The following is a 21,081-nucleotide window of genomic DNA, read 5'->3' as shown; positions in this document are numbered from 1 at the left end:
ACCTGCCTGGCTGTGCCTCCACAGCATGGGGAGCGGGAGCCACAGGTGAGCAAGCCCTGGTCATCTCACAGGCCCAGTAATTCTCTGGATATTTAATTTCACTAAGGCAAAATGTGTGCAATTTTATGGGTTGAATGATTGAATGACATAATAACCACCTGCCCGCATTGTCCGTCACTAAGTCCAGTAATTTTGTCAAGTGTTTGTTGCACAACATGGTGGTGCCTACCCCTACCTTGTGCTTCAGGGGGTGATGGGGTCCAGGGCAGCCTGTTATAGAACTACCTGATTAGTAATTGGATATGTTGGCTGGCATCTTTTTTTACGTGTTTGCTCCCCCTGACGTTAGAACCTGGCTACACCACTGGGGAGGGGAGCTTCCTAGACCTGTGAAGCTGGGGCTTAGGTGAATTTTGTGATACTGTGCCCCTCCCCAGCTACCACCCTGCAGTCCCCAATCCTGCACCATGCTGGGCAAGGGGCAGCCCCATCCCCAGTGGCAGCAGGGGAGGCCACACGTGATGGCAACCTCCCCCCTCGGTACCCACCATAGGGGAGGCGAGTGGGCTTTCTGGACCTGAGAGGGACCTAGGAGCATGTGCAGTGAACTGCGGGGGAGAGGAGGGGTCCCTCCCCTGGAGCTTGCTGCTGCCAGGGAGGGTGGAGGGGAGTCCTCTTTGGCCCTAGCCCTGGGGCAGCCTGTCTGCACCCCAAGTTCCTTATACCCAGCCCTGCCCCAGAGTCCTCACCTGACGGGAAAAACACACAACTTAAATTTGGTGGTCAGTTTAGAGTATCATAGAATATCAGGGTTGGAAGGGGCCTCAGGAGGTCATCTAGTCCAACCTCATGCTCAAAGCAGGACCAAACTCAACTAAATCATCCCAGCCATGGCTTTGTCAAGCCGGGCCTTAAAAACCTCTAAGGAAGGAGATTCCACCACCTCCCTAGGTAACCCATTCCAGTGTTTCACCACCCTCCTAGTGAAAAAGTTTTTCTTAATATCCAACCTAAACCTCCCCCTCTGCAACTTCAGACCATTACTCCTTGTTTTGTCCTCTGCTACCACTGAGAACAGTCTAGATCCATCCTCTTTGTAACCCCCTATCAGGTAGTTGAAAGCAGCTATCAAATCCTCCCTCATTCTTCTCTTCTGCAGACTAAACCATCCCAGTTCCCTCAGCCTCTCCTCAGAAGTCATGTGCTCCAGCCCCCTAATCATTTTTGTTGCCCTCCACTGGATTTTCCAATTTTTCCACATCCTTCTTGCAATGTGGGGCCCAAACCTGCACGTAGTACTCTAGATGAGGCCTCAACAATGTTGAATAGAGGAGAATGATCATGTCCCTCGATCTGCTGGCAATGCCCCTACTTATACAGCCCAAAATGCTGTTAGCCTTCTTGACAAAGGCCAGAGGAGGGAGTGTTAGTGCCTTTGCGGACTTCTGGGAAGTGCATGGGGTGGAAGGGGATGCTGGGATGCTCTGGAACCACTCCTTCAAAGCCAGTCAGGACTCTGGGGGAGCCTCCTCTCTGAGCAGACTGTCTCCAGGGCAAGAAGCTTACACCTTCCTGGGTCTGACCTCAGAGCATTCAGCATGCCCTTCCACACCATGCACTTTCCGCAGTGAGTCCGCCCAGGCGGGGTCCTGGGGCAGCCAGAGGTCCCTGCACCCCAACTCCGCAGTCAGATGTGACTCTCAAACCTTCTGTTTTACAGTCTGGCTATTAGATGATGGGAACACAGTTTAAACAGAGCTTGTTGGTACAGAAAACAGAACCCTTCTGTCAGGTCCATCTTGCGGGGTGGGGAGCCCAGAACCAAGTTCTGAGTCTCTCCCCATTTCCCCAGCCAGCTCCAAACTGACACTCCCTCCTCTGGCCTCTGTGTCTCTTCCGGACAAGGAGGCCACCTGATCTCTTTGTCCCCAACACCTTCAGTTGGCATCTTGCAGGGGAAACTGAGGCACCCACACAGTATTCAGAGAAAATATTAAGAACATTCCCACTTCATCACAACAGGTGCAACAAAATATAATACTGTATATTGAAGTAGGCAAGTGCTGCTTCTGACTTTCCACTTTTAATTGACCCTTGTAATCTTGTGGCGCTGAGGCGTTGTAGCTTCATTTTATATCGGCTTACAGGGCGGGAGCGGGGGGGCACCACCATTTTGGGCCCCACCAAAAATTATACAAACCTGCCGCCTATGGACCTGTCCTCTTCATTATTTACCATTCCTCCAATTTCTGTGTTATCTGCAAACTTTATCAGTGATGGTTTGATGTTTTCTTCCAGGTCACTAATAAAAATGTTAAATAGCGCAGGACCAAGAACCAATTCCTGCAGGACCCTACTAGAATCACACCCATTCAATGATGATTATCTTGGCTGAGAGAATGAAGTTCTGGAAGTGGAAGATACATGGATGTCGACATATTGTTTTCAATAGGCACTAGATGTTCTCCCATTGAAATCAAAGGTAAACCTCACAGTGACTGTAACAGCAGCATGATTGTTCTCAATCTGATCAGAAAATTAAAACCACGGAAATATAAAAAGAGCCCACTAAACTAAAGGCCAGATGGTGAATGGACAGCAGGCAATTAAATGAGTAGCTTCACTGCAGCCAATAAAGTTAATCATGGGAGAAAGACTCAGATCTCCAAACATATTTACATGCCTACCTCTCATTGAAATCAGTGGGAGTTTGATGCCTCCGTACTTTTGAGGAGCTGGGCCTTACTGCTTCTGAATATGGGTACGAGTTCCAGGCTTTAGCCCTAAATATTCACATTATTAAAACAGAGAGACTGTATCTCCCTTCATAATTAGAACTTTATTTAAATAGGTGATGCATTCAGATTTTCATTACCCAGGTTTGCAAGGGAGAGAAACTCAGTAATCGCTGTCCTGGGACCTCCCGTTAAATACTGAGAGCGCACCCAAACCTATGAGTCATTGTAACAAGGTGCTGGCTAGGAGAAACAAGCCAGGCCCCTGTTACCTCTGTTCCAGAGGAAGAGGGTTAGTAGTTGGGCTGGCTGAGGGGCCACACCCTAATTACTAGAGTGGATCCACCTGCAGGGCTGGGTAGCCAGCCTGCCCTCTAAAGCTGGCTAAGAGACAGGAAACAGGAGAGACAGGAAAGGGAGGAGTGTGGGCTCTAGATCCCTGCTGGCTGGGAAGGTAGTAGTTTCCCAGAATGTTGGTCTCTGTAGATATCTGTAAATAAGAGGTGGTGGGAACAGACACAAACAATAAAAGGACACAGGTGCAGCACTTCAGTTGCTCTCTGACTGCATTTGTGGAGGGGCCGGGAGAAGGCACCACTACAGTCATATACCACCAAAATCCCCATTGAAGGTAAGTGGATTTTTGCTTCAGTGAAATGTACAGAATGGGGCCCAAAATATTTTCATTTCATGGCCAGATCAAAAAACACATGTGTTTTCATAAGCTCCAGTCACTAAATTCATGGCGTCTTGCAAATGCAGAGAATGTGCCTTGTTCTTCTTTCATTGACACAAGCTTTACAAAAGTACAACTACATTGACTTCAGTGGAGTTACTGTTGATTCACAGCAGAGCAGAGGGAGACCTCCCTCTGGCCCAGCCTAAGACTAAGTTCCTTTTGTGGATCTAGCCCGCAGTGACCACGACTTGACACAGGTGTCACATTATTGACCATTTTGCAGCAGTTACCATGGCATCTGAGAGACTGCAAAAACCAGATCCTCAGCTGGTGTAAATCAATGTAGCTCCATGGAAGTCATTTGGGGATCAATCCATGAAGGGACTTAGGTATTGCAACATCTAACTTTTAGGCATTTTGGCCCTGATTTATCAAGGTATTTAGGTACCTAAGTCTACATTCACCAAGGGATGTAGGTGTTGTGATGATCAGAGTCACAAGTACTAACTTTTAGGTGCCTTGAAAATCACTGGGATTCACAAAACCTTAGTTCGGTGCTCAGGCTTCCCATACAATGAATGCAGGGAGTCAAGTGCCTGAGAATGGGATGCACAAAGCCAGCATGCTGGGTGGCTCCTTGCCTAAGCTAGCCAATGGGAGATGCCAAGCAGAGTGCTGTGTGTTAAGCCCCACCCCTTTCAGGGAGTTCTGCACCTACCTCTGCTTGTGATTCTCAGCAGTGAGCCTTTGCCTGGTGTTTGGTGCCTAAGGCATTTCTTGCAAGCAGTGGGGAAGAATTCCCTCCCTCACTGCTTTTAGCCCAGCGATCCGGGTGCTCACCCAAGAGACCATTGGTTCAAATCCCCCATCTGCTGAAGGGGGCGAAGTGATCTGAACAGGGCTCTGCCACCTCCAATTTAAGGCTCTAACTACTGGGCTATAGGATATTCTCATGTTGGGCCCCCTCAATCTTTCCCATTGGTGTAGTCCCACTAATTAAAGTATCACTGGAGGTGGGGGACCAGATCCAAGGTCTTCTACATTCAGGGCAAGGGCTCTAACCACCATGACATAGAGTAAGTCTCATGCAGTCTTTCTCTGTGCCCCCCGCCTCACTGCCTATAATTCTTTCTATTCCTCCAAAGTTGAATGGCTTCAACAGGAGAAATTGAGGGAGTTCCACATCTGAATACTTGACAGCTCAGTGGTTTGGGCCCTCACCTGAGAGAGAGTAGATTCCTGTTCAGCTTCTTTCTCCCCCTCAGGGGGACATGGGGCTAGAACAAAGGTGTCCTAACCACTAGGCTAAAGGTTATAAGGGAGTGTAGTGAGGCGGCCTGGCTCCCAGCCGCCCCAGAGAGGGACAAGCCCTTATGGTCACCAAAGTGGGCAGAGCCGCAGAAGCCTGTGCCCGCCCCCCAGAGGTCAAAGCGCAGGGCAGGAAGTTTAAAAGCCCAGCCCCAGGACTCAGAAGCGGCCTGGCCTCCGGAGTGGCCAGACGCTGGTGCCCTAGCTCCCGCTGGGGGGCTCCCGCCGCCTGCGACCGACCCGAGGCCTGGTCGTACCTGCGGAGCCTGGACGCTGACCAGGCGCTGGAAGAGCCCCTAGGCCGGCCGGTACAAAGGGACCCCAAGGAGCTGCCCAGTTTACCTCTCGCTCAGCATCCTGAGGAGACCGTGGTGTGGGACACTGTGGAAGACGCCGCCAAGACAGAGGTACCGGTAGAGGGGGAGGTCGGAAGTAGCCCGGAGGCAGACGACCCTAGTCTGTCTGCAGCACACCCAGAGCCAATGTCAGTGTGTTGTGGCCAGGATCCCCACTGACACAGCAGCAGGCTGCCTGCTGCTGTTAGGGCCCCGGGCTGGGACGCAGAGGAGTGGGCAGGCCTGCGTCCCCCTTGTCACCCCACTCACGGATGGCAGTCTCCCCCTCACCCCGACGCTCAGGCCCAGGAGCCTGGGCTTAAATTACGGAACTGTTTGCTCAGCCCCTGCCTGAGGGTCTGAGCCCTGAACTCTTGTTTGCTGCCCCGCCCTGACCTAGGGCCTGGGCTTAAACTACTGAACTGTTTGCTCAGCCCCTTCCTGAGGGTCTGAGCCCTGAACTGTGGTTTGCTCCCCAACCAGGCTAATTCACCAGTGCACTGGACTCATGTAGTGAGGCGACCTGGTTCCCAGCCACCCCAGAGAGGGGCGAACCCCAACAGCGGACATTTACACGGATGTCCTACCCCTCCCCTGCTTTTTTATGTGGATCTAGGCCTGCTCTGAGCACATCCTACCAGATCAGGCCCTGCAAGTGAGATAGGCAGAGGAACACCCACATTCTCCCAGTATGGGAATTGCTCAAGTGGACAATAGGGGTCCGGATCACCAAGTGAGGCTGCAGTGCGCATGCCCAGAGGCAGAAACATAGACATCTAGGGAATATTTACACTGAGAATTTAGGCACTGGGAGAGTTTAGGGTCCTAAAGGATTCATCAGCTGAGTGGGGGTTTTATGAATACCAGGGGGTGGGTTGGGGAGGCCTCCCTTTCAACCTTCAGTCAAGTGGTTAGTGTAGTGACCAAGGATGTGGATGAATCCAGTTCAGTTCCTCCTTCTGCCTGATGAGGGGAAGGGTTTGCCCAACAGCGTCTTTCTCTTGGATGCCCAAACCACTGCACAATAAACTCATTCTCACTCCCTTTGTTGCTCAGTGTATACTTAATTATTTCATACAAAATAAAACAGCTTCTACAGGAGAGATTGAGAGACATTCAGCCTATGATATCGCATAGCCCAGAGTTAGGGCACTCACCTAGGAGGCTAGAAATCCAAGTCCAAATACCAACCGCACATCACACAGGGAGAGGAACTAAACTCAGGTTTCCTACATCCCAAGTGAGTGTGTCAACCCATGAGATAAAAGTGATAAGGGAGGCCTCACCTGCCCCCACCCCCATCATTTTGTGTCTGTTTAGGTGTGCTCTGAGACCACCTACCAGATCAATCACGACGGGCTAGGCAGGTGGTGCAACACCTGCTCTGAGGACCCCATTGGGGCTTAGGGATCAGATAGGCACCCAGACACTTAGACTAATGTGTCTGTGCACATGCTGACTGGCAGAAACTAAAGTGTCTTGAGGACTTGGATGTTGGAAAGTCAGGCACCTAGGGATTTTAAAGGCCTACAGGGTTAAGCGACAGGGGTTTTGTGGAGCTCAATGGTGCCGAAATGTTGGATTTAGGCACCTAAAATAGCAGTTAGATTCCTAAATCCTTTTGTAGAGCACACTAATTTCAGCTCCCCCAGGATTTGGAGATGGCTCTTACCTATTCTACAGATATAGGAATGCAAAAACATACACAAAGATGTGAAGTCTATGGAAATACTTTATTGTTTTTAACATGCTATATTGTCACTTGACAGAGAAATTGCCATGCAGCATCAGCCCTGTGCTTCTTCTAGTCCAGGCACCCTTCTCCAGTGGTATCCAGTATCAGCTGCTTCAGAGAAAGGAAAATTATAGGCTAAACCATGAAGAAAATTTCATCCTAGCCCAGGCAGTCAGTGCTTGGCTCATGTCCTGAAGCACGAAGGTCTCTACAAATGATAAAGACATTTTAGAATTCTGTTAGTCTCCATGTCTGAATGATCTCCTGAGCCACCGACATGCACAAGTGTGATTAGAGTGTTAACTAGAGAGAGAAGTGATAGTGACAGTCAGAGAGAAAGAGATGGACATACAGATGAGTTGTACTAGATGTCCACCCACATGTCTCAAAAACTCATTGGTTTATAGCCTGATAAGAAATAAGAAAAAAACACAATCAAACGGTGTGGCATAATTTTGTAGTTTTTTCTTGTTGCTCCAGTTTTTTGTGCAAATTAAAAAGAATGCTGACACGCTGTGTTCTGTCTCTCTGTCGAAATGCAAGGTTCATTTTGTCAAGGATTTGTGGCCCATAGTCCTTCTCAAAGCTTCTTTAACGTCCTTGTTCCTAAGGCTGTAGATGAAGGGATTCAACATGGGGATGACAAAGGTGTAAAACACAGATACTGCTTTCCTTGGGTAAAGAGAAGATAACCAAGTGGGCTGGGTGTACATGAAAGCAGTGGTCCCATAAAATAAAGTCACAACCAACATGTGGGAGGTGCAGGTGGAGAAGGCTCTGTGTCTGCCCTCAGCAGAGCGAATCCGGAGGACGGTGGAGATGATGTAGATGTAGGAGATGAGCACAATCAGGGCAGTGCTCGCTATGATGAGGCCACTTAAGGTAAACATCACAAGATTATTAAGGTACGTATCACTGCAGGAGAGACTGATCAAGGGAGGGCCATCACAGAAGAAATGATCAATCTCGTTATGCCCACAATAGTGCAGCGTAAAGGTGAAGCCTGTTTGCACCATGGCATTCACACAGCCACAGATATATGACCCTACCACCATCTGAATGCAAACCCACTTGGACATGGTGATGGGATACAGGAGCGGGTTGCAGATAGCGATGTATCGATCATATGCCATCGCTGCCAGGAGGAACCCTTCGGTGGTGAGGAAGAGACCGAAGAGGAAGAATTGGGTGGCACATCCGTTATAGGAAATGGCTTTGCTCCCTGATAGGAAGCTTGCCATGGCTTTGGGGGCGATGGTGGAAGTGAAGCAGAGGTCTAAGAGTGACAAGTTCATGAGGAAGAAGTACATGGGGGTGTGAAGGCGAGAGCTGACTCTAATGATGAAGACCAGGATGGTGTTTCCCAGCACGGTTACTGTGTAAATCACCACAAACAAGACGGAGGGGATCATCTGGCATCCTGGACCGTTTCCAAACCCTAGCAGGATGAATTCCATGACTGCTGTGCGGTTCCACTCTCTCACTGGCGCCATGGCTGTTAAATCCTTTGGAAAAGGTGTGAGATAAGGATTAAAGAAGAGGCAAATGAAGAAGATACAATGACGGGCTTCATGAAAATAGGGAGAATGGTCATGTGGACTAGACCCTGGTCTGAGACTCAGCAGATCAATGTTCATTTTCCAGCTCTGCCACAGACTCCCTGTGAGGCCTTGGCCCAGTCACTTGGGCTGGGATTTCCAAAGCAGCCAAAGGGAATTGGGCACTCAACTCCATTACATTTCAGTAGGATTTAGTCACCTAGGACCAGATTTTTGAAGGTATTTCTGTGCCTAGTGGAATTTTCAAAAGCACCAAGGCACCAAAATCTCATTGATTTCAATGAGTGTTAGACATCTAGTTGCTTTTGCACAATCTCACTAGGCTCCTAGATTCCAAGACCAGAAGGGGCCATTCTGATCAATACCTTTAATCCTAAATGCCTAAATACTGTAAATTGATCCTAAATATCTTTAAAAATCAGGGGTCTAACCATTAAGCTCTTGTGAAAACTCTCAGCTTTGATATTCCTGTCCCTTAGTTCCCAGTTCTGAAAATGAAGATAATATTATTTCCAGAACTCAGAGGATGTTGTGATAATAAAATCACTAATATTTTGGAATTGCTCAAATGCTACCATGGCAAGGGATAAAGTACCTAAAGTGATTTTCAAAATGAGCCACCCAACTCCCCATTGACTTTTTATAATATTTGTGTCCTTAATTCACTGAAGTTCTATTGAAAATCTCATACTAGATTGAATTTGATGGCAAAGCTGCCTTTGACTTGACTGTAAGCAGATAAGGCCCTCGTAATCCAAGTTAAACAAATTCCTCATAAAATTTGAGTTGTTCTTTTGGAAGGCATCTTTTCTAGACTAGCAGCTAAATTAACCCGCTATTCCTTACAGTTGTAATACAAAGCACATCTCTTTGGCCAAGTTGGACAATTGCAGACTCTATGCATTCATGTGTGATCCCATTGATTTATAAAAGGGTGGGAGAATGAGACTTTGACATCAATATCATATAAGAAGATTGGATGACCTTGAAAACTGGCGTAATAGAAATGGGGATGAAATTTAATAGCATAAAGTGCACAGTCATGCACTTAGGGACTAACAACAGGATTTTTGCTATAAACTGTGGACATATCACTTGGAAGTGACAGAGTAGGAGAAAGACCTGGGTGTACTTGTCAGTCACAGGATAACTATGACCCATCAATATTATGTGGCCAGTGATGAGCTGCCAAAATATTAACAACAGGTTCCCTCCTCCTCACCCCAAGAGGGGGTTGTAGCCGCCCCCCCCCACCCGCCGGGCCTCCTACCCAATCCAACCCCCCGCGTTCTTCGATGCCCCCCTGGGACCTCTGCCCCACCCACCCCCCTTCCCTGATCCCTGTCTACCCCCTGCTGCCCCATCCAACCTCTCCTCTGTGGAATTCCTGTCATTGGAAGTTTTTTAAAACAAGTTGGTCAAAGTTGTTGTAAGGGAATTCACAAACTATCACTATAGATGTGATAGGTAATAATTGAAGTTATACCAATCTTCTAGAACTGGAAGGGACCTTGAAAAGTCATTGAGTCCAGCCCCCTGCCTTCACTAGCAGGACCAGTTTTTGCCCCAGATCCCTAAGTAGCCTCCTCAAGTATTGAATTTACAATCCTGGGTTTAGCAGGCCAATGCTCAAACCACTGAGCTATCCCCCCTTCTCTTCTGTCAGATGAAAGACAGCTGAGATCTCATGACTGGACTCTAGGGCAACACCTGAAGATGTTCAGGGAATCCTCTGAAGATGCAGAGATGTCTGTGTTTCTCTGATTCCAGTGAAGTGTTAGTTCTGCCTCATGTTAGATTATTGAAGTTGGGATTTTCAGTGATATGCATCTCCTATTGAACTGACTCAATTAGCAATTATCAGACTCTGCTGAGTACTGCAGGTTAATTTTTGGAGGGAAATCTTTCAATGGTCTTCTTGAATTCTCTCATTCCTCCATTTCAGCACTATCTTAAGCCCTCCCAGCCCAGCCTGCTCTTCCACTCCCGAAAGAGGTTTGTTGTATTAATGCATTCACTGTTGGGAGAGCAGTAGATAGCCATTTGAGGTGACCTATCTCTGAATCAAGAGGTTGATTACCTTTGTATATTGCATGGTAGAGACGAACTGTCCAATTTTGGTGTGCACACTTCTAAAATGACATTGAGAAAATGAAAAGGGTGCAGAGAAGAGATACAGAAATGAGTTGAGGTTTTACAGTGAAATAACAAAGGAGATCAATCTATTTAAATTATTCAAGAGATGGTTTAGACATGATTTGATCATGGTCTATAAATGCCTGATAGTAGAAGATATTAGCTTTTTTAGACACATCACCACAATTGGAGCTCATGAATATACAGTTGCCCTCAATTTATGTACAAAAATTGGAGTCGGTGCAGAAAATAACCACAAATTATTTGAGTGGCAGAGAAAATACCTTACAGTGAGAGAATTAAAGAGCTCAATCAGTTTAGCGTTTCAAAACAGAGATCAGGAGATGATCATAGAAGCATTGAAATGTAGGGCTGGAAGGGACCTCAAAAGATCATTTAGTCCATTCCCCTACACAGAGAAAGGACCAAGTATACGTAGACCATACCTGAGAGGTATTTGCCTAACCTGTTCTTCAAAAAACCTCCAATGACAGAGATTCCACAAGCTCCCTTCAAAGCCTATTCCAGTGCTTAACTAGCCTTATAATTAGAAGTTTTTCCTAATATCTAACCTAAATCTCCCTTACTGCAGATTAAGCTCATTTCTTCTTTTCCTGTCCTCAATGGACATGGAGAACAATTTATCTCTGTCTTCTTTATAATAGCCCTTAATATATTTGAAGATGGTTATTAGGTCCCCCACCCTCAGGCTTCTTTTCTCAAGACTGAACATGCCTGGGTTTTTTAACCTTTCCTCATAGGCCAGGTTTTCTAAACCTTTGATCAATTTTGTAATTGTGCAATTGATTTTTTTCCTCTGTAGTATAGTACTTTGTACTTTTCTTTACTGAATAATACCAAACCGAGGACAGACCTCTTCAGGATCCCACTAGATATGTTTCCCCATTTTGACAGCAAACCACCGGTAGCTACTCTTTGAGTACAGTCTTTCAGTATTGTACCCAACTTATAGTAATTTCATCTAGACCACATTTCCATACTTTGCTTAGGACAATGGAACATTCAAGAAATATAATTTCTACAGTTTTGCCGCTATCCAAACATTCCAAGAACATGTTGACTATTTTGTGTTTTGTCATGTTACTTTTCCAAAGGATGTCTTGGTAGTTAAAGTCTCCAATAAAGATTATTATCAGGTCTTATGTTTTGGATATTTTTGTTATTTGTTCTAGAGAGTCCACATCCATCTCCTCTTCCTGATTTCATGATCTATAGCAGACCCCTACCATGACATCACCCCTGTATTTTCACCCTTTTATCTTCACCCAGGGACTTTCAACTGATCTGCCTCTCACCTTCTTCTGGACAGCAGAACAAATCTATGAATCTACAAATCTGTGTGGTCTCCTTAAGGCATAACATTATTTAACTTAATTCTGATTTTAAAATCTGATAAATTACTTGTGTAGGAGATTCAACCAGACACACTGAAACACATTCACACACATACTGCTTCCGCCCAATACTTTGCTGTTACAAAATGCTTATTAGCGTGCTTAATTGCATATATCCCTGCTGGCAAAAATGGAAAACTAAAAGGATAAAGACTGCATACTTAAGAAAGTCCTTTGAACTTTGTGTCTCTTATGGCACTTCTTCAATATTATTTGCCCTTGATGGTGATTGTCTTGGCTCTGCTGCCTCTTTCACTAGCCGGCAGGAGAATGGTGACTCACCAGTCTGTGAAAATTATTTGAAGTTGAGGATGCCGTTGGGTTCCTTCACCCCAGCACAGGAGATGAAGAAATGCCTTTTCATCCAGTCCCGTGACTTCTGGAGATAAAGATACAATAGCATAAACTGATGACTCGTCTCTGACAAGGCTTCTTAAAGTTCCATGGCTTTTTCTCTCCCTCCCATAACTCCACCCAGGGGCCTCAAGACAAATCAGAATAGAGCACTCCCCCTAGAATTACTTGGCATTTCAACCAACAGAGAGAGATTCAGACATTGTAATCAAAATCAGGATAGTGGGGGAAGATATCTCCATTTTGGAGAAGTCATCTGAAAACCCAGCAGCCTCAGCACTGTATAATTGAACATTGCTGAGTGTATATTTCCAAATAAGGAGATATGTATTAGAAGTGGCTCTTATTTTCCCCCTAAGAAATCCAACAGGATTTCTTAAAGTAAGGAGTTATACTTTAAACATATGTCTTTCTTTTATATATGGAACAGATAAGGCATTGTAACCTATATTGGGAGTGGAAGGGGGTGGTTTTCTGATTGACATAATGGTTAGAATCAGCTCCATTGACTCCAGTGGAGTTACTCCTGATTTACATCAGGGTAAGTGAGAGGCAGATCAGACCCTCAGTCTGTAGCCAGACCCTGGAAAGTTCTCTGAGTGTGTTTGAAATTAGACTGATTAGATCTGATTGGGCTAGCAGTCAAATGCTATTTTTGTCTACTCCCTGAAATGATTAATTTAACTCTGGGAGTACGTCTACACTACGGGATTATTCTGAATTTATATAAACCGGTTTAGCAAAACAGATTGTATAAAATCGAGTGTGCGCGGCCACACTAAACACATTAAATCGGTGGTGTGTGTCCACGGTCCGAGGCTAGCATCGATTTCTGGAGCGTTGCACTGTGGGTAGCTATTCCATAGCTATCCCATAGTTCCACAGCCTCCCCCGCCCCTTGGAATTTCCGGGTTGAGATCCCAGTGCCTGATGGGGCAAAAATCATTGTCGCGGGTGGTTCTGGGTAAATGTCGTCAGTCACTCCTTCCTCTGGGAAAGCAACGGCAGACAAGCATTTCGCGCCTTTTTTTCCTGGATTGCCCTGGCAGATGCCATAGCATAGCAATCATGGAGCCTGTTTTGCCTTTTGTTACTATCACCATATGTGTACTAGATGCCGCTCACAGAGGCGATTCAGCAGTGCTACACAGAAGCATGCTTTTGCTTTTGCATGACAGCAGAGATGGTTACTAGCCATACTGCACCATCTACCATACCATAAATTGGTAATAAGATGATCATGGTTACCAGTCCTTTTGCACTGCCCCATGTGCCAATAGGCTGATGATGAGGATGGGTACCAGTCATATTGCACCATCAGCCACCCATGGCGGGGGGGGGAGCAAGGATGTTGGTGTTGAGTGCTGCAGCATCGCATCTATCTGCAGCATTCAGTAAAGATAGGGTGACATGTTAAAGAGTCAAGAGAGGATTGTTTTCCCTTTCACTTCTGGGGGTGGATGGGGGGGTGCATAAATTGCCAAGCTATGCCCTGACCCACCGCGAACATTGTGTTTGACCCTAGAAGCATTTGGAGCTCAGCCAAGAATGCAAATACTTTTCGGAGACTGCAGGAACTGTGAGATAGCTTGAGTCCTCCAGTCCATGATCGTCCATTTGTTTCTTTGGCTTTCCATTATGCTTGTCACGCAGCAGTGCGCTGAGCCCCTGCTATGGCGTCTGTCTGGAGATTTTTTAAATATGATTTTGAATTTCGTCTTCTGTAACGGAGCGCTGATAGAACATATTTGCCTGCCCTTACAGCGATCACATCTGCATGGTCCATGCGGGAGCTCTTTCTTTATTTTGATTTTTAACTGCATCACCACACGTGCTGATCGGAGCTGCACGCTGGGCAAACAGGAAATATTCAAAAGTTCGCGGGGCTTTTCCTGTCTACCTGGCCACTGCATCCGAGTTCAGATTGCTGTCCAGAGCGGTCAGTGGTGCACTGTGGGATACTGCCCGGAGGCCAATACCGTCGATCTGCGGCCACACTAACCCTAATCTGATATGGTAATACCGATATTAGTGCTACTCCTCTCGTTAGGGAGGAGTACAGAAACCGGTTTAAAGAGCCCTTTATACCGATATAAAGGGCCTCTCAGTGTGGACGGGTGTGGCGTTAAATCGGTTTTACGCTCCTAAAACCGATTTAAACGCCTAGTGTAGACCAGGCCTGAGAGTCGGATGTTGGGTGTGACTACCTGTACTTATCAGTTTAACATTTCCCTGAGAGGTGTGAGTGTATCCCACAATGCATAGTGAAAATGTCCCCCAAGATAGCATGCTAGAAGGTGGGGAAAAAGACAATGGGATTGTAGTGGGGTGGTTACCCACACCTGCCCTTCGGTGCTTAAAGCAGCCCTGGAGACAGCTGCAGCTCTAAAAGCTGGGCTGACTGGGGAAGCAGCCACAGCTGGGCCACGCCCCAATCAGGCCACAGCTGGTACATATAAGAGGCTGTGAGCCAGAAGCCCAAACAATCTCCCTCTGCCTGTAGAGGGAGAAGGGCCTGGCTGCAGGGAGCTAGAGACAAGGTACCTGAGTGGAGCAGGGCTGGGGAAAGGCAGAGGAGCCGGGGAGCTCCAGCCTGGAAAGCCCCAGGCTGCGGCCTAGCATAAGGCCAACAGGTGCTGGGGTGCAGAGAGAATCCCAGGGATAGGACAAGGCAGCAGGTCCAAACCCAACCTTGCCAGTGATGAGTAGGCTGATAATGCAGTCTGCCCCAGGGCACGGGGGCTAGACAATATGACTGGCAGTAGCCATATACTGAGGCGAGGTGGGGATAGAGGGTGGAGGTTCCCCTGGGAGGGGGAAACCCAAAGAGAAAGTGGTTACTGCCAGGGGGCAGCACCCCATGTAAAAGGGCACCGCGTCCAGGGAGGGACCTGGGGGCCAGAGGACAGGCGGATCAGTGGCCTGCAGAGGGCGCTCTGGAGCTGGAACGAGCTAATTCCTAGAACAGACCAGCAGGAGGTGCTGCAGGGGTGAGTCCGCACGTCTACAGGGATACCTAACCCTACCCAGATGGGAACACATCTTTGGCCAATAATACCTGATCCTATGTGGACACAATGCACCAGCACAACTGGCCAAGTATGAATGCACACTGCTGAATTTGTTCTGTCAGTAGTGGAACTGGCTGGAAACTCAAATTCCCGTTCTGTGGGAAATTCTGAAATTTCAAAAACAAAAAAATTATATTGAAGAAAAAAAATTAATTTCCCACAGACCAGAAATTCCCAAATTTTGTTTAGAATATTTGTTTTTGACTTTTCAAAATGTTTCCACCTCTTCACAAACTGCTCAAAGGCCCAGCAACCTGCCAGGCAGCAAAATGGGACATTCTGGGGGCCTGGAAGCCCCATATCCTGGTTTTACAAGCACTTAGGTGCCTTATTTCCATTGAAATCAGTGGAAGTGAGGCACATTTGTAAATCCCACTTGGTCTAAAAATCTGTCCCCAAATCTATTGAGGACTGTGAAGCACTCAGATACTGCAGTGATGAGAGCTAGATAAGCACTTAGAGTAGATCTGATCTAAAATTTACGCATGGAACAATTTTTTCTTCAAATAAAATGCTGTTTTGTTCAAATTGAAACTTTCCATGGGAAAGTGTCTATTTCTTCAAAATTTTCTTGAAAAAAAGGAAATGAATTTTTGTGACAAGATTTGCTAAGCATTTCAACAAAAGCTCCATTTCAACCTTATTGGAATGTGATGTTGTGTTTCAAAATTTATTGTATTTTAGCAAATACAATATAAAATTTAAAAAATGCAGATTTTTATCCTAATGGAATATTTTTATTGACCCAAAAAGAGGTTTTTATTCAAAAAATTGCTTTGTGGGAAATTTTGAGATTTTGGTTTTGTTCCAGTTTGGGGCCCGATACTCGGATGGTGTAAATTGAGAACTTCTATGGAAATCTAGGCTGCAACTCCACTGGCCAACTCTATATTTCAATCCAACCCCCTTTAAACTAAGTGATAAATAAGGCCTCACATGCTCATTTGAACTAATCGAAAACCGGTAAATATTTTTTTCATGAAAACTCCTGAGAATGTGAAATACTGTACAAGTATCAGAAAGCACTTTTTTCATTAATTCACCATTTTTCACAAAAAATGTGTGTTGAAAATTTTATTTTCAGTTCTTCATTTTTTGGTTTCCTCTCTTTTTCCTTACTTTCCCCTCTCCCCCCGCCTTTGCTTCATTTTCCATTTTTGCCACTGAACAAAAGAAAGGAAAGGAGAAAGGGGGAGGAAAAGTTAAAAAAACTGAAAAGCAAAATGTTACATTGTGACACAAAAAGGGATGATATGTCACACATCAATGAGGTCATGGTGTTCGCCCTCTGCAATGTCATCATAGCTTTCACTGTGGTGTCACCTCCTATGCCTTCATCCCCTCCACCATTCTCAAGACCTGCTCTGCAGTAGGTAGGTATAAAACCACCTTCACCTGTGCCTCCCACATGGCCATGAGTCTGTTCTATGGGACAACCTTCTTCATCTATGCCCAGCCAGTCATTATATCCGTTCCCAACCAGAGCAAAATGGTGTCCATATTCTATACCCTGGTGATCCCCATGCTAAACCCTCTCATCTATAGCTTCAGGAACAAGGACGTGAAAGAGGCTCTCTGGAGTATGATGGGGAAGAAGAAGCGGTTTTTTTTCAATTAACTGAATAGAGTCCAGTAGGCTCACAGTGGGGGTGCACACCACCCTATTCTGGAGCAGAGCAGGTCTATGGATGGGAGTTCAGTCTAGTATACCAGCTGAAGGTGTGACCTTTAAGCTTTAAGGCGTCCCTTCCATCTCTGCTATATATCAGAAAGGAAAAAAATATTTCTGTCCATCATTTGCTAATCGCCTTGTGCTCTAAAACATGTTGGTATATAGCTCCTAAATACACTAGTTTGGTTCAGTTCAGGTGCTATTCCCACCTACCAACATATTTCTTACCATCTCGATAAGCCATTGACTTGTATAACATTCTCAGTTAAGGATGTACTGAGATGAAGTGGATTTCACTTATTCCCCGTTTAAACTTGTTTTCTGTTTTATTATTTTGCTATTTCTTGCGCTTGGGAAAGTTGGCCGGCTCTGGCTAATTCCTTATGTTATATGTGTGGATGGTCAAAAATTTTCTGCTGAAACTTCTTTTGAAGAGAAAATAGGATTTTTCAAGTAAATAAAAACTTTCAGCAAAGTGTTTCCTTTCTGTACAAAATTTCTCTTGAAAAAACTGAACACCTGAAAACATAATTTTTTTGATTTTCTCTTGACAAGTGAAATATTGCAGCCAAAAAGTGAAATGTTTCATCCAAAAATTGAGGTCTTTTAATTCTGAAATGCCACCGCTGTGCCTTGTGGGAGTTATAGTTTAGGTGCCTCATATCCCAGTTATCCTCTGTGAGCAGGTCCCCAACTGGACTTCATTTTCCATAATGTATCACAGCCATGTGACTTGCATGATGTACCATCTTCACTCACCAGGACCTGATCCTGCATGGTAGTGAGGCTGGGATTCTCAAAGGAGGCTGAGGGAGTTAGGCACCTGATTCCCTTGGAAATTCAATGGGAACTGGACACCTAACTCCTATAGGAAATCTCCTTAAATCTCAGTAACTTAAGAGTTCTCAGAGGGAGTTGGGAGCCTTTAAAGGCAATTCCCAGCACCTTGTAGGATTAAGTCCTATACAATAATGGTGTTTTCAGTTACTCAGGCTGGGACTCTCAAAGGAACATAAAGGAGTTGGGCACCTGACTTTCACTGAAATTCAGTAGGGCCCCAGCTCAACAAATGAAAAACCAGCTTGTCCAACCAAGTATGATTCAGGGGAAGAAGAGTTTCATTTCAAAGCAGAAGCAATGCCTCTTCCAAGAATAAGGCATCAATGTCACTATTGCTGATTTACACCAGATGGGGATCTGTCCCCATTGACTCCAGTGGGGCAATGCTGGGCATTTGATCCCATTGATTCCAAAGAGACGTGCAGATTTACACCAGCTGGAGATCTGGCCCCATTGACTCTGATAGAGCAATGCTGATTTATATCAGCTGGGGGTCTGTCCCACTGACTCCAACAGAGCTACATTGATTTATGCCAGCAGGGGGTCTGACTTGAGAACTTTATAGGGCAACAAACTCATAAAGAAGGCCAATATAGAGTGTGGTTTTGAGAATTTCTGAATGTTACCCTTAGCTCTGAGGAAATCATTGAACTATGAGATGAATTGTGTTTTCTACCCATCTTCCCATATTAGCAGAGGAGCATGGTGGGGATGCTTTGGAAGGGCTGGTTCAAGAACATCTAGGCACCCCTTGCAAACAGGGGCGGCTCTGTTTTTTGCCGCCCCAAGCACAGTAGGCAGGTGCCTTTCGGCAGTGCGCCTGTTGGCGGTCCGCTGGTCACGCGGATTCAGCAGCGCATCTGCTGGCAGTCCGCTGGTCATGCGGATTTGGCAGCGCACCTGCGTGTGATCCGCTGGTCATGTGGATTCAGCGGCATGCCTGCGGGATGTCTGCCGGTGCCGCGTCATCGGCATCCCAGCCGAATTTCCGCCAAAGCCGCGGGACTGGTGGACCTCCGGCAGGCATGCCGCCAAAAGCAGCCTGACTGCCTGACTGCCACCCTCAGGGCTACCAGCACGCTGCCCCCCGCGGCTTGACACCCCAGGCACGTGCTTGCTGCGCTGGTACCTGGAGCCACCCCTGCTTGCAAAGTTATTTTGTTTGAACATCCCCAGTCCATATTGCAAAAGAGAAAGTGGTGTTAATCTTCCTTGCTCTGACCACAACCTAAGCTCCACCCATTCACAATTCAAACTAAAATGTCACTCACAAGAGACTGCCCTCTTCTTGCTTGCCTCATTTGATCAGCAGGAAAATAGTTAATGTCTTTGACATTTATAGCATCACCATTAAGTTTCAGGATGAACAACTTACTGGCCAAAAAATGGGTTTGCGACAAAACAAACATTTCCCCCCAAATTCTCCTTCCTACAAAAAATGTTTTATTTTCCATCTGAAAACTGGAAAACTGAAAATTTTCATCCCCCTTAACTCTTCAGCCTGGGATGTCTCTCATGATGCTTTCCTAGTGACAAGCAGCTGTTATCACTCAGCTGCTGTTATCACTCATCCATCAATGTACAGACTCACCCAAGTAAGTTGCATGAATGCTCTCTAAGCCACTCATGAACTATATAGAGGGAGACACCAGCAAATACCCCCAGGCCCCAGTCTTGCACCCCAGAAATGCACCATCTTACACTGCTCAAGACCTTCTCTTGAAACTCATTAATTAGTTTGCCACTTTGTCCAAGGATAGTGGACATGCACCAGCCTTTGTAATCTGAGCAAATTCCCCAAGCACTTTAGACAAACTCACTGGTAAAGATATAAAATTCAAATAAGTTGAACTACAGAAAGGCATAAGGCATAAAGGTCAGAGATAGTTACCTAAGAAAATAAAAAGTAAACACACATTCTAAATCCTAAACTCTATTAGACTAAGCAAGATTTGGATTATACAGCTTTTCTCACCCCACTGGATGTCACAGGCAGGCTACAGTTCTTAATACACAGATTGAATTTCCTTCTCAGTCTGGGACCAATCTCCTCAGTTCAAAGTCTTTGTCTTCCCAGCATTCTTGTTACCTTCAGCATAGGTGGAGGAGGAGAGTGGTGGTCTCAGGATGCCACTGTCCCTTATTTTATACTCTTAATTCATGTAATGTCCCAGAGAAGATACTGGCCTAAGCATGTCCTGGTGGGCGGTTGCGCAACTGAGTCATAGAGTTGAGCAATCCCCATTGTGTGGTGCTTGCGCAACTGTCTCTTACAGAATTGTAAACCTCTTATTTACAATTACCCTTCCAGTCAATGGCTTGTGATGGTCGCTTAATGCCTGTTTGGATGTGGGTCACCTCCTTTGTTGCCACCGGATAGCTAGCTGTGGGCATCTCCCAGACACACAACATATTTCATAGCAACCATATAGCAGAATATCATAATTCCATATACAATGATGATACAGATATTTTGACAGAACTAGGAGTTTCAACATATCATGACCTTTCATTGGATATCTTACATGGCATCCTTTGTACAAAATATCATAATCATATACAAATTATGAGTGTGGGGGTTACAAGGTGCTATTTTAAGATACAGTGCATCACAAAGGCAAGCAGTGATAAACTTAAAGGGAGTGCAGTTCACAGAAACCTATATTCCAAGGCCAGAAAGGAACATTGTGATCATCTAGTCTGATCTCTGGCATAACACAGGCCACAGAACTTCCCCACAATAATCCTAGAGTAGATCTTTTAGAAAAACATCCAGTCTTGATTTAAAAATTGTCAGCGATGGAAAATCCATCACCCTTGGTAAATTGTTCCAATGGTTAATTACTCTCACTGTTAAAAAATCGCATCTTATTTCCAGTCTGAATTTGTCTAGCTTCAACTTCCACTCAGTGGATCACATTGTACCTTTCTCTGCGTCACACTTAACCTTCCCTTTGTTAAGCTAACCAGATTGAGCTCTTGGCAGGTTTTCTAATGCTTTAGCCATTCTTGTGGCTCTTCTTTGAACCCTCTCCCATTTCTCACCATCCTTCTTGAATGGTGGACACCTGAACTGGTCACAGTATTCCAGCAGCAGTTGCACCAATGACAATAACCTCTCTACTTGAGATTTCCCTGTTTGTGCATCCCTGGATCACAGTAGTCCTATTGCCTACAGCATTGCACTGGGAGCTAATGTTCAGCTGATTACGCCCCTTCCGCCCCCGCCTGCCCCTGTTCTC

At 45.8% G+C, this 21,081-nt stretch overlaps 1 protein-coding gene and 1 long non-coding RNA gene across 2 annotated transcripts; one reads left to right on the top strand and one right to left on the bottom strand.

The window, feature by feature from the left end:
* The first annotated feature begins 5,071 nt into the window (after nt 1–5,071).
* LOC120383149 lies at nt 5,072–7,303 on the top strand. Its single transcript, XR_005588349.1, has 2 exons — nt 5,072–5,129; nt 6,827–7,303. It is a non-coding gene; the product is annotated as an uncharacterized LOC120383149 (long non-coding RNA).
* Nucleotides 7,304–7,337: 34 nt separating this feature from the next.
* Nucleotides 7,338–8,285, bottom strand: LOC120383534 (olfactory receptor 12-like). Its single transcript, XM_039501698.1, has one exon. The coding sequence runs from the start codon at nt 8,283–8,285 to the stop codon at nt 7,338–7,340; it is 948 nt and encodes a 315-aa protein (XP_039357632.1).
* Between the last annotated feature and the right edge of the window lie 12,796 nt (nt 8,286–21,081).

The sequence above is a fragment of the Mauremys reevesii genome, linkage group 15, assembly GCF_016161935.1.
Source record: "Mauremys reevesii isolate NIE-2019 linkage group 15, ASM1616193v1, whole genome shotgun sequence".
NCBI lineage: Eukaryota > Metazoa > Chordata > Testudines > Geoemydidae > Mauremys > Mauremys reevesii.
Note: the sequence above shows the minus strand (reverse complement) of the source record. Positions and strands in the feature narration are given on the sequence as shown.